The sequence below is a fragment of the Sorex araneus genome, chromosome 1 (genome assembly GCF_027595985.1).
Source record: "Sorex araneus isolate mSorAra2 chromosome 1, mSorAra2.pri, whole genome shotgun sequence".
Lineage (NCBI taxonomy): Eukaryota > Metazoa > Chordata > Mammalia > Eulipotyphla > Soricidae > Sorex > Sorex araneus.
Window position 1 is genome coordinate 439,498,567 of NC_073302.1, and position 17,988 is coordinate 439,516,554.

The 17,988-nt window shown below is 41.2% G+C and overlaps 1 protein-coding gene across 1 annotated transcript in view; it reads left to right on the forward strand.

The window, feature by feature from the left end:
- The first annotated feature begins 9,477 nt into the window (after positions 1–9,477).
- LOC129402573 (maltase-glucoamylase-like) overlaps positions 9,478–17,988 on the forward strand; it is a 92,178-nt gene continuing 83,667 nt past the window's right edge. Inside the window, 2 exon segments of the mRNA XM_055129608.1 lie at positions 9,478–9,525; positions 16,025–16,157. Of these exon segments, the coding sequence (XP_054985583.1) occupies positions 9,478–9,525; positions 16,025–16,157 (181 nt within the window).

The following is a 17,988-nucleotide window of genomic DNA, read 5'->3' on the forward strand; positions in this document are numbered from 1 at the left end:
TAGTATCTGTATCACAAATCACAATGCCCCAAATTAGAGATTAAGAAAGACTATACCTGCCACAGAGGCAGGGAGTGGGGTAGGTGGGGGTGGCGGGTGGGACACTGGGAACAATGGTGGTGGGAAATGTGCACTGGTGGAGGGATGGGTGCTTGAGCACTGTTCGAATTAAATGCAATGATGCAAGTTTGTAACTGTATGTCACGATGATTCAATAAATTTTTTATTTAAAAATAAAATAAAATGCCAGCCGCCCCAGCCCGTGTCCTCTGCGCCCCGGCTCCTCCCCGGGCCCCCTAACTGCGGCCCGCCCTCTCAGGTACCTTCCCGGACCCTCGGCCACGCCCTCCCGTGCCCCTCTTCCCGCCGCCTGGACTCCCCGAGACCTTCCAGCCGCCCCAGCCCGTGTCCTCTGCGCCCCGGCTCCTCCCCGGGCCCCCTAACTGCAGCCCGCCCTCGCAGGAAGACACTGGGAGCGTGTCCTGTATGTTAGTGGGCGTGGTCTAAAAGTGGGCGTGGCCTCCTCTCAGAGCGGCCAACGCTAACGCGGCCGCAGTTATTCTTTGTTACCTCAGCTCAATCAGTACTTGTATGTTTTTGAAAATTCACTTTTGCAATCTCTAACACACAAAATAGCCATTAGCTTAGTCTGACACTATAAAAGCTCTCAGTTAATAAGGGAAGTTTAGCACGATCAGAAAACCTTCTTTCCACAAGAAGGAAAAAGGAACAAATAACTACAGAGCTCCAACTCTATACTTCCGTAACAATATGAAGAAGCAGCGAAAATCCCCTCAACCAAGAGAGGGAGAAGAAAAAATTCCAGAAACATCAATGGGGGCTACTCACATCTATGACCTCTCAGATAAACAATTTAGAGAGGAGATCTGGAGGAGAGTCGACCTACTCCAAGCAACCATGGAACAGACATCCAATAAACTAAGGGAAGAGATGAATGAAGCGCTGGAACGGTCTACCAAGAAAATTCAGGAAGAAATGAGAGCAGAAATGAGAGCAGAAATTTCAAATCTTCGAACGGAAATCTCACAAATACAGGAATCGGTAGATGAAATAAAAATCTCACTAGATGCCCTCAACAGTAGAATGACTACAGCTGAAGAAAGAATCAGCGACCTGGAAGATGAGCTGCAGAAAGCTTATAGACAACAACAAATCATGGCCAAAGACCTCAAAATGGCTATAGAGCGAATCAGAGCCCTGGGGGATGACTTCAAGAGGAACAACATAAGAATCATTGGAGTACCAGAACCGCAGGGAAGTAACCCCAATGAAAAAAACACAGTCAAAGACATCATTGCTAAGAAATTCCCAGAGCTGGAGAAGGCAGGCATCCAGATACAAGGAGTCCGAAGAGTACCAGCAAAAAGAGACCCGAATAAAAAGACTCCAAGGCATATCATAGTCAGAATGACGGATGCTATGGATAGAGACACAATTCTGCAAGCAGCAAGGTCAAAGAAGGAAATTACATACAAAGGAGCACCCCTCAGATTTACAGCAGACCTGTCAGAGGAAACCCTCCGAGCCCGAAGACAATGGTGGGACATAGTGAAAAGACTCAACGAAATGAATGCCTCACCAAGAATACTTTATCCGGCTAAACTCTCACTCAAACTCGAAGGAACCATACACTACTTCTCGGATAAACAACAGCTCAGGTCCTTCATAGACTCAAAACCAAACTTGAAAGAAGGTCTCAAGGGGCTACTGTAAGACAAGGTGGAGCCACATAAAAACAACAAATACCACAGAAATATGACACAAAATCCTATCACAATAATCTCTCTCAACGTCAACGGCCTAAATGCACCCATCAAGAGACACAGAGTGGCAAAATGGATCCAGAAATTAAACCCATCATTCTGCTGCCTGCAAGAAACACACCTGAACAAACAGAGTAAACATAGACTCAAAGTCAAAGGATGGAAAACAATCCTGCAAGCAAACAACCCCCGTAAAAAAGCTGGAGTGGCCATCCTAATATCCGATAACATAGATTTCAGGTTGAAAAAGATTAAAAGGGACAGCGAAGGTCATTTTCTGTTTATCAAGGGATGTTCAACAGGAAGAAATCACACTCTTAAACATATATGCACCTAATGAGCGACCAGCTAAATATTTAAAACAACTCCTAGCAGACTTCAAAGAGGACATCACTAACAGCACAATAGTAGTCGGAGACTTCAATATGGCCTTATCGCCTCTAGATAGATCGACAAGAACAAAACTCAACAAGGAAACACTGACTCTGAAAGAAGAAATTGAAGAGAGAGGCCTAATAGACCTATACAGGGCCTTACACCCCCAAAAGAAAGAATACACATTCTTTTCCAGTGCACACGGAACATTTTCTAAAATAGACCATGTACTGGGCCCCAGAACATACCTCAATAGAATCGGAAAAATAGAAATTGTATCAACCATCTTTTCAGACCACGATGCGCTGAAGATAGAAGCTAACCACTCACTGACACGGAGAATCAAATCAAACACCTGGAAATTAAACAATTCAATGTTGAACAATGAGTGGGTCAGGAAGGAAATCAAGGAAGAAATCAAAAAATACTTAGAAACAAATGAGAATGAAGACACGAGCTGCCAAAACCTATGGGACGCAGCTAAAGCCGTGTTAAGGGGAAAATTTATAGCTCTCCAAGCATTCCTCAGGAAGGAAGAAAGGGCCCACATAGACAGCTTGACTTCACGACTCAAGACCTTAGAAAAGGACCAGAAAAGGGAACCCAAACCAGATCGAAGGAAAGAAATAATAAAAATTAGAGCAGAAATTAATGACATGGAAACCAAAAAGACAATCCGAAAGATCAATGAAACAAAGAGCTGGTTCTTCGAGAAAATAAACAAGATTGATAAACCGCTAGCAAGACTCACAAAGAAAGAAAGAGAAAGAACCCTAATAAATCGAATCAGAAATGAAAAGGGGGACATCATAACAGAAACCAGTGAGATTCAAAAGATCATTAGAGACTACTTCGAAAGTCTATATGCCACAAAACAGGAGAACCTAAAAGAAATGGATGGATTCCTCGATTCTTACAATCTCCCAAGACTGAACAAAGAAGACTTGGAATACCTGAATAGACCCATCAATGTTAAGGAAATCGAAGCTGTGATCAAAAACCTCCCCAAAAACAAAAGCCCAGGCCCAGATGGCTTCACTGGCGAATTCTTCCAAACATTTAAAGAAGACCTGCTGCCTGTTTTCCTCAAACTTTTCCAGGAAATTGAAAAAACAGGAAATCTCCCAAACAGTTTCTATGAAGCACACATCTCCCTAATACCAAAAGCAAACAAAGACATCACTAAGAAAGAAAATTACAGACCAATATCCCTGATGAACACCGATGCGAAGATCCTCAACAAAATACTGGCAAATAGGATCCAACAACTCATCAAAAAGATCATACATCACGACCAAGTGGGATTCATCCCAGGGATGCAAGGATGGTTTAACATTCGGAAATCAATCAACATAATCCAGCATATCAACAAAAGTAAAGATAAAAACCATATGATCATATCAATAGATGCAGAGAAAGCATTTGACAAGATCCAACATCCTTTCATGATGAAAACCCTCGCCAAAATGGGGTTTGGAGGAACTTTCCTCAAGATAGTCGAAGCCATCTATCACAAGCCTACGGCAAGCATTATCCTCAACGGGGAAAAACTAAGGGCCTTTCCTCTGAGATCGGGCACAAGACAAGGATGCCCACTCTCACCACTCCTCTTCAATATAGTACTGGAAGTACTTGCGATAGCTATTAGACAAGAAAAAGAGATTAAGGGCATCCAGATAGGAAGGGAAGAAATCAAACTCTCACTATTTGCAGACGACATGATACTATATCTAGAGAAGCCTAAAACCTCTACTAAGAAACTCTTAGAAACAATAGACTTATACAGTAAAGTTGCAGGCTACAAAATCAATACCCAAAAATCCATGGCTTTCATATATGCAAACAATGAGGCAGAGGAAAGGGACATGAAAAAAGCAATCCCATTCACAATCGTGCCCCAGAAAATCAAGTACCTCGGAATCAGCTTACCCAAGGAAGTAAAAGACCTTTACAAAGAAAACTACATAACGCTACTCCATGAAATCAAAGAGGACATGAGGAAATGGAAAAATATACCCTGCTCGTGGATAGGGAGAATCAATGTTGTCAAAATGGCAATACTCCCTAAAGCATTATACAGATTCAATGCGATCCCTATAAATATACCCATGACACTCTTCAAAGAAATGGATCAAGCAATCCTAAAATTCATATGGAATAACAAACGTCCAAGGATAGCTAAAACAATTCTTGGGAAAAAGATGATGGGAGGCATCACCATCCCCAACCTCAAACTTTACTACAAAGCAGTAACAATTAAAACAGCATGGTACTGGAACAAAGGCAGAGCCGTAGACCAATGGAACAGGGTGGAATATCCCTACACACAACCCCAAATGTATGACCATCTAATCTTTGATAAGGGAGCAAGAGATGTGAAGTGGAGCAAGGAAAGCCTCTTTAACAAATGGTGCTGGCACAACTGGACAACCACATGCAAAAAAATGGGTTTAGACCTTGACCTGACACCATGCACAAAAGTCAGATCAAAATGGTTTAAAGACCTCAACATTAGACCACAAACCATAAGGTACATTGAAGACAATGTCGGCGAAACCCTCCACGATATTGAAGATAAAGGTATCTTCAAAGGTGGCACGGAACTAAGCAATCTAGTAAAAACAGAGATCAACAAATGGGACTACATTAAACTAAAAAGCTTCTGCACCGCAAGAGATACATTGACCAGAATCCAAAGACTATCCACAGAATGGGAAAGGATATTTACACAATACCCATCAGATAAGGGGTTGATATCAATGGTATATAAAGCACTGGTTGAACTCTACAAGAAGAAAACATCCAACCCCATCAAAAAATGGGGCGAAGAAATGAACAGAAACTTTACCAAGGAAGAAATACGAATGGCCAAAAGGCACATGAAAAAGTGCTCTGCATCACTAATCATCAGAGAGATGCAGATCAAAACAACCATGAGATACCACCTCACACCACAGAGACTAGCACACATCCAAAAGAACAAAAGCAACCGCTGTTGGAGAGGATGTGGGGAGAAAGGGACCCTTCTTCACTGCTGGTGGGAATGCCGACTGGTTCAGCCCTTCTGGAAAACAATTTGGACGATTCTCAAAAAATTAGATATTGAATTCCCATTTGACCCAGCAATACCACTGCTGGGAATATATCCCAAAGAGGCAAAAAAGTACAGTCGAAACAACATCTGCACATGTATGTTCATCGCAGCACTGTTTACAATAGCCAGAATCTGGAAAAAACCTGAATGCCCCAGAACGGATGACTGGTTGAGGAAACTTTGGTACATCTATACAATGGAATACTATGCAGCTGTTAGAAAAAAGGAGGTCAAGAATTTTGTAGTTAAGTGGATGGGCATGAAAAGTTTCATGCTGAGTGAAATGAGTCAGAAAGAGAGAGACAGACATAGAAAGATTGCACTCATCTATGGTATATAGAATAACGGAGTGGGAGACTATCACCCAAGAACTGTAGAAATAAGTACCAGGAGGTTGACCCCATGGCTTCGAGGCTGGCCTCACGTTCCGGGGAAAGGGCAACTCAGAGAAGCGATCACCAACTACATTGTAGTCGAAGGCCATGTGGGGGAAGGGAGTTGCAGGCTGAATGAGGGCTAGAGACTGAGCACAGCGGCCACTCAACACCTTTATTGCAAACCACAACAGCTAATTAGAGAGAGAGAACAGAAGGGAATGCCCTGCCACAGTGGCAGGGTGGGTTGGGCGGGAGATTGGATTGGGGAGGGTGGGAGGGACGCTGGGTTTATGGGTGGTGGAGAATGGGCACTGGTGAAGGGATGGGTTCCCGAACTTTGTATGGGGGAAGTATAAGCACGAAAGTGTATAAATCTGTAACTGTACCCTCACGGTGATTCTCTAATTAAAAATAAATAAAATTTAAAAAATAAAATAAAATAAAATATCACAAAACAAAATTTGAAACCAGGTAAACATAAGCACAGCTCTTCTTTAAAAAAATATTTGGGGCATCATATCTACATTTACTGTCAAGTGCAAAGAAATCAGTTTCTGAATACAGTCCTCACTTTTGTTTTCCATTTTCTAGAAACACTGGCAGCCAGGTTCTTGCTTGAATGGAAGGGCAGCTCCCTGCCGAGAGAGCAAGAGGGCATCTGTCCCTTGGCAGACACAGATCCTTCCAGTGAACTGGAAGGGGGAGATAATGCAGAATTTTTTATTGGCTAAAATTCAACTGAAGCTTGCAGTCTCCCAAAGATAATGTTAGGCTGCTGGCCACAGTAGTGCTAGATGCCCCAAGTCTTTGCTGCCAGCTGTGATCCCAGTGGTGTTCAAATGGCAAAAATCATCCTGATGTGCAACTCATATTTGGAAGTTGCAGCGGCCGTTAGAGCTGCAGCTTGTTTTCTTAGTTAAGATCATTAAAGAAACACCTGTCTTGCTAGATTGCTTTTTTTTAAAAAAAGCAGCTCTAGTGCCACAGAACTGATTTGTTTCCTACACTTTCCTAATCTGAACTCAAACATTGGAAAAAGGGAATTCTCGAGAGGTGTCCTAGAAGACCTTTCGGGCCTTCTCAGCACCAACAGGCATAGGTTCCTCTTCAAGCAGGGGAGAGAAGAAATCGTGTTCCGGAAACATTTTTTAAAAACCATTTCCTTCTAACACAAATAGAAATTTGATCTACTACTTCTTGCAGTGAGTTTCTGAGGGATTGATTACTTGATTACAGGATAGCTTAGGACTCTTTCTAGACACCCAGGACCATATGTATATATATATATATATATATATATATATATATATAATCCTTGTCTTCTAGCCTTTGACTCAGACCATGTATTTTGTGCACATTGAGTTCCTGGCTTTGATGGGGACTTTAGCTTGGTGAATGCATCTTACTCCAAGGTTGCAGGCATGTTCAAACCAGGATTACTCATTAACTAGAAAATATGGCAGTGATAATAAAAGTTGAACTGTTATTTGTATGTGAAGCCACTGTCACGGTGCCTGGGCTCTGTGTATTCTCCGCAGCCTAGCCTCCGCTCCTCTTTTTCCATCCCTACACTGACTTCAGGAAGAGCTGGACTGTGAGAAGCAATGAGGTATGTTTTCGACGCCTGTGTGCGGCTGTGTGAGTATGATACGGGTGCTTTTGTGCTTAGCTTTAGTCAAAATGCCTTTATTAACTTGTTACCACAAATTAAAAAGAAATGTCAATAGTAAAACATGATGTGACATACGCACAGATAAAATTTGATCCTCAGGGCCTGAGCAATAATACAGTGGGTAGGGCATCTTCCTTACATGCAGCTGACTCGGGTTCAATCCCTGGCATCCCATATGGTATCCTGAGCACCAGCAGAAATAATTCCTGAGTGCATAGAGAGGAATAACCACTGAGTGTTGCTAGGGTGTGACTCAAAAACAACAACAGCAAATTGATCCTCTTTTATTTTTTGGTGTGTGTGTGTGTGTGTGTGTGTGTGTGTGCGCGTGCGCTCCTTCTTCTCTACCAAGTCTCTATCTATCACCCCAGTATAGTTAAACCTGTATGTAGCTTGTGCACCTTCATATAGGTTGTGAGGAAGCAATTCATATTGGGGCAGAAATGATCTCCAGTGATGGAGGAAAGGTAGCTCCTTTTCTCCCTGCTCTCTACAGAGAAGTTAAAACAGTTACAGGGACCATGAACTTACAGAGGGTTGATCACCACACCTGCTTTCAGAATCCTTTTCATTATTTATTTATTTAAAAACTTTTCAAATTGAATCACTGTGAGATGGACCCTGACAAACCTGTTCATATTAGGTTTCAGTTACCCAATGTTCCAATTCCCCAGGTGCTTTGGAGACAGGGTTGCAGAATGTTCTTTTCTCTTTCTCTCCACAAGCTTTCTAACCACATATTTGTCCTTAGAAGGATGAAGCCATCTCCCATATATCCTATGTCATCTTCATTTAGAAATACACTGTTCAAAGATATGTAAGTTTTCTGCACCAGAATCCTGTAGTGGAGGTCTCTTTCATATTCAGATTGCCTGGGCAACATTTCCTCCACATGCCTTGGTTTCCTCCACATGCCTTGGTTAGCTTGCCTGTAGAATGGGAACAGAGGAGTCTACTGGTTTGGTAGTTGTGAGGCACACGGTAAGAAATAGCACATGAAAGTACTTTGTCTCATGCCAGGAACTTTATAGGTATTTGGCTAATGACACAGACAGTTGATGAACCCAAAATTCCACAGAGCACCTTATCTGGTATACAATGTAGGAAAGGACATTGAATATAGAGTGAAAGTGAAAAAGTTCTGGCTGTGTAGTCCAAAGGGCAGATGTAGAACTTTTGGATTCGCATTTTATCAATGTGTTACAGCAGGCAGGTGTACTGAACCTTGCTGTAGTTTCCTTCCTGGGGAGTGACTAATGGCAGTAACTAATGTGGACTCTTAAAGTAGATGATGTGAACCTCTTACAGCTTCCACTAACATTGCAGTTTATGTAGGTGATAAAATTCTCAAAGATTGGTGATGGACTGACAAGTATAAGCTTTTGAATACATTTTCTTAAAAAACTATAAATTACCTCTCTATTCCATTTGTCTTGGCCAATTTTAAAAATTTTTAAAAATTCTAAATGGCATTCCTAACATTATTGGTATAAACTAACAAGTTTCCAGAATTGAGGAAGTAAAATCAAACAGATGATTCCTCCAAAGTTTTCAGAGATGCTTCTCTTAAATATACTTATATATTATTATCTCTATATATGATTCATCATATACCTATATATATTTTCATAGGTAATCCATATTTAAATACTGATGAAACAAAGATTTTTTAATAAGAGGCAGGCTCTCCGAATTGAACCCAGTTCGGCTGTGTATAAAGCAAACTCCCTGCCCACTGTGTATAACAAGTCTCACAATGGAGATGTTACTGGTGCCCACTCGAGCAAATTGATGAGCAACGGGAAGACAGACAGACAGTGAATAAGAGGCAGATTTTTATAATAAAACTGGGATTTTACTCAAAAGTTATATATTCGTGTGTATTAATTATTTCTGTGGAGTAAATTACTCCAAACTTCAGCAGCTTGAACAATAAGCATGTATCAGCTCACAGCTTCTATAGGTTAAGAATGCAGGAACAGCTTAGCTGGATGGTTCTGGTTCAAAGTCTTTTATGAAGTTACAGTCAACAGTTTTTGGGGCTCTATGCGGTCAGGTCATGTGAAGGCTTGACTGAGGCTGGGATAGTCATCTCTGAAATGCTTCCCTCACAGCACTTCGGGAAAAGACCTTAGTTCTTGACATTTGAGCTTTTTCTCCTTGAATTCCATTACGATGTACCACCTGGCTTTCTCAAGAATGATTCAAGGAAAGAGGAGCAAGGTAATGATCCAAGAGAAAGTGTAGGGAAGTAGTGAGAACACCTTTGATAACCTGGTCTTGGGAACTGTTGGAGACGGGCCTACGCCCCCCGCCCCCCACCTCTGTCCCTGAAAACAGGAACTGGGTGAGGAGGGGGCCTAGGCACTCCCTACCTTAGTTGAGTATGGAGAAACTTGGCATGAGGGCGAGCCATCCCCTGACAGCCGACTTTGATAGGTGGCCACAGGGCCACCATGCTCTGGTGCCCAGCCTGGAAAGGGCATGGAAGGGCCACCATGCTCTGGCGACCTGCCTCGAGAAAAAAGCTGAAGGGCCACCATGCTCTGGCAGCTGGACTGGAGAGGAGGCTGAAGGGAGGATTGGCCATGCTCAAGGCCACATCTGCTTTCCCATGTTTCTCAAGACTGAGATAAGGAACCAAAATAGTAAGAAGGAACCGAAAAGCAAGTAATATTGGCAAAAATACAGTTGCTTGCACAGCTTGATTAGTAATGTTTATGCCCCTTATGTAACCTGGTGACCCTTGCTAAAATAAGACTATATAAACCCGCTTGGATTTCAATAAACTTGCTGTATGCTGTATATTGCATGCAGTCCTCCCTAGCCCACTCAACTCTCATTCCCGCTCTCCAGCCAAGGTTCAAGTTGGACGCGCGGGACATGGCAGGGAAACTGTCACGTCACGTCACACACCGTCAGTCCTGTCACATTCTCTTTGTTAAAATTGAGGTCCTATGTCTAGTCCTCCTTAAATTGTGAGGAATAAGGGGCGAGGCTCCACCCATTGATTTGCAGACTAGCTAAGTTTGTGGGCTTTTAAAAAACAACCATATTAAACAATTTTGAATTTAATTTTACTTGTTACTCATTTCTCTGAGTATATTATTTTCAGCTTTTTATCATATGTCATGTACAGCAAGAAACCTTTATATCTGTATACATTGTTTTACATGTGCACAAGTGCATTTGTGGGTTGAATTTCTATCAGTGAAATTTCATAGTATGAGTATCAGCTATAATAGTTTTGGAAAATCTTCATTGAGCATACAGTAATTGGTTTGACTCTCAGTATTGGGTGACATTTTCCTCAGTGTTCAACACATTATGCTGATAAACACTAAATCTTAAATACTGATGTAAGGACAGTCTCCATCCCATTTTAGAATTATTAGCAATAACCAATGACAAGGAGACATAGCCCTTGAACTTGCTTTAGACTTTAGTTCACTCTTTATTTCATTGGTTAACTTAATTCTATAAGGATGAGAAGCTATCAACATTTGTGAGATTTTACATGCAATGTAAATATTGTAAAGCCTTTGAGATTGTGTGGGGAAAGAATAAAGGAATAAATTAGAATGGTTTGAGCTGGGTAATTTATTTTGGATGAAACAAAGCAACTAACCCTCCTTTTAGAGAAAGATTAGATCTCCCTTTCTTTTATTTTTATTATCAGGAGACTTTCAGGCATTTAGTGTCCCAACACTAATCCCATCACTTATGTCCACTTCCTCCACCAGTGTACCCAGGCTCCTTCTCATTCCTTCAACTTGCCTTCTTGGCAGCAACTTCTTAGCTATTTTTTCGTTTGAGGGATATATCCGGTGGTGCTTACTCCTGACTCTGGGGATCGCTCCTGGAGGACCATACAGGGGAACCATATATGATGCCAGGGATTGAACTCAGATTGGCAACATGCAAGGCAAGTGCCCTACCCACTGTGCTGTTTCTCCAGCCGCTGATAGGAAAATTTTCAAATTTGATTGTTGTAGTTTGGATCTCTTGATTATGGTGGTATTGGCAGTATAATTTACAAATATACATGTAGCACTGTAGCACTGTTGTCCCATTGCTCATCGATTTGCTCGAGTGGGCACCAGTAACGTCTCCATTGTGAGACTTGTTGGTACTGTTTTTGGCATATTGAATACGCCACAGGTAGCTTTCCTGGCTCTGCCATGCAGGCGGGATACTCTCAGTAGCTTGCCGGGCTCTCTGAGAAGACGGAGAAATTGAACGTGGGTGGGCCGCGTGCAAAGCAAACGTCCTACCCTCAGTGTTATTGCTCTCACCTGCATATATACATATACCACATCTACTACACCACCAATGTACCTGAGACCCCTGACCCTACTGTCCACCTCTTCTTCCTTTCTTTTCAATTTCTTTTCTTCCCTACCTATCTCATTTATATAATCCAAGGTCATGAATCTTTGGATCCTTGCATCCCAATTGTCCTGTTATTCTACATACCATAATAATAGAGATCATCTGGCATTTGTTCTTTTCTTCTGACTCACTTCACTTTCGATTTTTATACATTTTATTTTTATAAAGTAGTTCATAACAGTTTATTACAGATAATATTCCAACACCCACCCAACTAGTGAGCATCTTCTCATCACAATAAGAGGGAAGTATGTGAAAGTTGTTGTATTTCATTTTGGGGGCATTTAAGCCAATATATATAAGAATACAAGCAAGTATGTTTGTGGGCTAGAGTATAAGCGGCCTCACACTCCAGGAAATATTGCATCGCTCTCTTCCAGGAGCTTTATTTTATAGTCTCTGGATCTTGGCCTTTGACGAGATTACATAGTGCAGGGGCAGTTTGTGGGTGTGACTGCCAAGCTACTGGAAAACTGGGGATCTGGGTGGAGGAGGCCCAATCCACATCTGAGCAGGTTTGGAGATCTAAGCCCTGGGTTCTGCATACCTGGGTTCCTCTGCCTGTTCCTTCATGGGTGAGGCTTGTCCTAGTCTTTGGAAAGTGGTCTTAAGCATGGCTGAAGCTGGGTTCTGGAGGTTTTTGGTTGCCAGGGTTCTGCATGGGGCTGGGAGGGAAATTCAACCTGCCCCCCTCCCAGGAGGCCCTGGTGAAGACAGCCTTGCGTGGGAGCAGGAGAGTCTGCCTGATTCACTGCACTTTCATCCAAGTTTATCCTTTAGTTTTATCCAAGTTCACCCCCTTCCTTTTGTAAAGGGTTATTACTGAGGAGCGGCAGTTTCTCATCCTGTTTGAGAAGCAGAACCTCTTAGCTTTAATCATTGAGAGAAGGAATGAGGAAAACTTCTTCTGCTGTAGATTGAGTGAAGATACATCAACTGGGTGGAGAAGCCAGCAAATGTTGAACAAGAGCTTTGAACAGAAAATTGATGATTTCTAAGCTAGGAAGTTTTGATCTAAAAGCTGAAGGAAGAATAGTGGGGATGTGCTATTTTTGGAGTGAAGATAACTGTGACTTCCAAGACAGTTTGGGAGAGGAGAACTGGACGGGTTCGTGGAGAAAGTGGGTTTTATTTTCACAGGATGGCCCATGACTCTTTCTGATTTTCTGTCTTTTCGTCTGAGATAATGATTGAGTACATCACCTGATGTGGGGCTCCATAAAGAACTTATCAGATAGGAGGTCATATATGCGAGGGCTCATGGAACAGGGGCAGGGAGTTTGCATCTGTCCTTTTCTCAAACATAGGGCCAGGTGCAATGCCATGCTTATAAAGTGGACAGACAGGTTTCCTAGGGATATATTGCTTCTTATTCGAGACCTAACTATGTCCTCTATACTATGTTACATTAGCTTTATCCTCTTTTGTAAATGCTACCATAATGATGGCATGCCTTATCATGGGAGGAGTCTATAGTTCTCACAGTAAGGTGACAATGGTTTAAAGTAACAGAAGAGATGATTAGTGACATTTTTACCAAAAATAATAACCACGGGGAGTCAAGGGTCTAAAGTAAATTTCCTTTTGACAAGCACAGCATAAAATGGCAAGACTGAGAACCAAGTTTCAGTCTCTTCAAGCTCAGAGGTAGAACTTGGTGATACAATGGGAAGGAAGGAGGAAATGAGTAATAGGACACAGACATCTCTAGTGGAAGGGAGCAATCAAGACTCCAGCAAGTGGTGTGATCTACTCAAAAATGGCCAGTGGATGAGCCGGCATGACAGTTTAGTAGGCTGACCTGGGTTCAATCCCCAGCACCTCGTATGATTACCCAAGCAGTGCAAGGAGAGATTCCTGACTGCAGAGTCACAAGTATGCCCTGAGCACCACTGGGTGTGAGGGAAAAATGGCTTGCGGAAGCTGATTTGACTGCTTTAGCTCCTGTAGTTTCAGTGCAAGTGAAACTGAGATCCAGAACATTTAAGCAAATTTCTCAAGGCCATCTCACTAGTCAGGCTGGAGAGGTCGCACATCGGGTAGGGCCTTTTCCTTGCATGTGGCTGACCTGGGTTCAATTCTCTGCCCTTCTTGGAGAGCCCAGCAAGCTACTGAGAGTATCCTGCCCGCACGGCAGAGCCTGGCAAGCTCCCCGTGGCATATTCGTTATGCCAAAAACAGTAACAACTCTCACAGTGGAGATGTTACTGGTGCCTGCTCGAGCAAATCGATGAATAACAGGAGGACAGTGCTACAGTGCTACATCTCACCAGTTATTTTCAGGACAAGGAAAATATTTCACATCAGTTCTCCAGTAAGGATACTCTTCGTATGCACTACTGCTTTCACTGAGGAGAAGAAAATAGCATAATAATACTGGACTTTGAGCTCATGGAAGCCAGACGCTATTTTATCCTCTAAAATACAACATAGTGCCCTCTAATGAGCAACTACCTATTTGGTAACTATTTGATCAGGGAGTAAAACATTTTCAGTAAGGATTGATTAAGCTTATCCTACTATAAAGCACTAAAGAGGAAGAAGCAGTAGAATTCTCACTCTCTGGATACTCATAATTTGGGGTAAAATTGGCATTGTAAACCTAAGAAATTTGGCATACTTTAGGAAAAGAGGCCTTCAATACTAAAATGCCAAAGACTGTCCATCTGTCTTAAGTTGTCTGTCTTTTTGTTTCCCCTTCCCACCAGCCCTGACCACCTGCTGGGAAATCTCAGTGTTAGACTCAAAGGCCAAGAGTTTCATTCAATTATTTATTCCATTTTTTTGTATCTATGTATTCCACAGATGAATGAGAACATTCAGTATTTGTCTTTCTTCTGACTTGTTTTGCTTAACATGGTATCTCCAATTCCACCCCTTTAGGAGCAAGCAGCCTAATTTCATCTTTTATCACTGTTGCAGAGTATTCTTATTGTGAATACACAGCTTTTTTTTTAATCTTTTCATTCATTAATGGGAATTTAGGTTGTTTCCATATCCCAGCTACTGCACTTAGTGCTACAGGCATGCATTTATACTTTCCAATTAATGCTTTTGTGTTCTTGGGGTAGATGCCCAGAAGTAGTATTGCTGGGTCATATGGGAATTCATTCTTACTTCGTTTGAAAGTTTTCATACCAAGGAAAACCTTTCATTTGTAATCACAAATGAACAGTAGAGGGGGTACTCTGGAGGTACTTCGTCGGATGTTTGGATGGAAGCAGATTTTTCCTAAACAGCCACCACCTAAATCCAGCGTTGTTTCAGAACATGTGATTTTGTTTTTTTTTGCTATTGTCTACTTCTTGGTTTTGGCCCCTTATTTTGCTACACTCAGTTTCACATTTCCATCGCCCTACCAACCACCTCTTAGAAGAATGTCCGATGCTATAGTATTAAATCCGTCGATGAACTAAAAATGTTCACAGCCATTTTCCAACAGGACATGAAGGGAATTAAATATCAGAATCACCAGGAGTGCTTTAAAAACCTACTAGATTGTTTAGTATCATAGATTGAGACTTTCCCCATTCCCCTTTCCAACCTACCATATGCCTTCCTATAAAGATGGATGAAATGAAATAAACCTGCAAGTATTAAGAAAGAGAAGCAGACACTGTGCTTGGGGTTTCAGAGAAAAATATCTCAGCTCACAATTAGACTTGGGTGCCTATTGACACAAAGGGTCTTGGGCAATGCCTTCTACTCAGTCTTATTCCCTAACCAGAAAATATTCATGTAGAGTACTTTTGAGAGGCTCCGTTTTACATTTCAGAGTTCTCAACATTTTCCACATCACAAAGTATGGAGAAAATAATGATTGACATTGCTAGATTCATGGAAAAAGTTTTGGGTTTTCAAGGCAAGCAGCTTCCTGTGGAATAAGGGCCCAGTACTTTTGGCCCATGCCTCATTCAGCTGTGTACTGAACAGAGAAATTTAACTTTAAGACTACCCAACTTAGAATGGCAACTCAGGTAGTAAGAGACTGTCTTTCACTGTCCTCTTAAAATGTAGTAGGAGAAGACGGACTGACAGCATTATAACTATAGACATAGATTATTGGGGAGGTTTCCAGAGGACATACATTTTGTGAAGGAACATGATTCTAATATGCTGCAAAGGTGCATTAAGGAAAGAAGAAACATAAAGACCAGATGAGACAAGTTAAGTGTTAACTTTTAATCTAGATAATGTGTGGTTTGGGGGTGTGTGTGGTTATATAATTTGTTTCCTCTTCATTATCCATTTGAGCTTTCCCTTAGGAAACTTGCTAGTTATATAATAAAACTCAAATCTAAAATTGTTTTCCCTCTTTCTTTTTTAACAGATGGCAAGAATTCCGTTGAGAAAATGCACTACCGTTGAGCTTACGCTCACTTGTACTCTGCTCATAGTGCTTATCGTCATAATTCCTGTAACTGTGGTTTTACTCAGGAATGGTTCTGTATCTCAACCAACAGGTAAAAAAGAACCCAAGAACTCCAGTCTTTTCACTTCTGTGGTCACTCTTATCAGAGCAAACACTTCATCCATGGCAAGGAAGTGATGCTTTCATGTTGGCAAGAGTGCATAGATGTACATGTGTGTGTTGTCCATAGATGTACATAGAGTGCATAGATGTACATGTGTGTTGGTGAGCAGTGCCTCTACAAGAGGCATTCACTGTTGTTAGTCTAAGTCCTGACTCTCTTCCCACTTAGCCTGGTGCATGATTTCATAGCAATTCTTGAGTTCATTTGTTGATTTTCAATGAAAAATTTTAATTCTGTTGACTAACAATGTACAATAAGAAAGAACAATATGTTGTTGTTTTATTGTGTGTGTGTTGTGTCATTTGTGTGTGTACAAAGAATCAAACCAGAGACTGAAATATGCTGAGTGACATCTCTGACCCTTGAAAGAAGAATATTGAAAGCAATTGAATATCAAATAACAAATTAAGGCATTTCAGGCGTATTTCATTCTTAAAAAATCTACCAGAGATAGCTTCTTAAGAGATTGTGGCCCCAGATAATTTTTTTAATTAGCAAAAGTTACAAATTAAAGCTTTTTTTTCTTATTTTAATGTTTTTGAAGAGTCAGTTTGCCAGCAGACCACTGCTCAGAACTATTCATTTATGTCATTTCTCTTTACATTAATTAAATCTATCATTCAGTAAACCTTGAGTTTAATCTAATACATGTAATGAATTCGACCACTTGGTATTCAGAACCAGACAGTGAGGAGGATGAAATTGTCTGTCAGAGACTGGCTTATCTTCTTAGTACAATGTTCTCATTTCCTTCCTTTACATTGTACATGCTGCAGAATTCCTTTGTTATTTTATTTAATTTTCACTTTATTTTGTTTTTGATATGGAAGTCACACCAGCAATGCTCATGGGCTACTTTCAGCTCTGTGCTGGGGACTGCTCCCAGTGGTGTTTGGGGCTCTGTAGTCCTGGGGGCTCAGCAGATAGATGGTTGCTGGAGCCTAAGGGTCCTGATTCTATAACAATAACAGAGTAATAATAAGCATTCTAGGATACATAGTATTCAGAATTCCCCTCTTTACCATGTTCCAGTGTATGTTTGTGCCATATTTCTGATACATTTATCTGCTAAGAATATATTTATTTGTTCATTGATGTTCCCCAAGTGTCTACCAGACAACCAGCACATAACCATGCTCTAATAGCTGTTGAATAAATTCACAAGATGTTATTGATATGCTACTAATGGTTGGCTTGGAATTCTAGGCCCAAACATCACTGGAAATGTATGCATTTTATATTGTTAGATTTAGTTAGATGCCTCTCTAGTATTTGCTTTTAATAAACTTTATATAAAATGAAAACAAAGTAGCAATGACAGCATTGTTTTCCTAAGCTGACTTGGATGACCTCCAGGGGGAAAATGTGTAGTGTGTGTGTGTGTGTGTGTGTGTGTGTGGTGGCAGTGTGGGGAGAGGATTTGGGGGATTCATTAGTTGAATTGATGTCAACACAAACTCATCTTTCTAGTATTTAAAGAGCAAGTTCCTACTGTCCTGAAGGAATGAATAAATTATTTAAATTGAAAAAGTTTGTTGAACTGTTTTGCTCTAAAATGAGTTATTCATGACTTAACTAAGATTCATATAGGAACCAGATGAACTAGTACTTTCCAGGAGCAATATGTGCCTGGCATGTCCTCCCTCCTTGTCCCCTCGACCCCCGATCATGCAATGTTTACATTTGTGAGAAATTAGATTGACTTAAAAATGATTCAAACTGAACATCTTATAATCCTGATGATGGAACTTTCATTTTA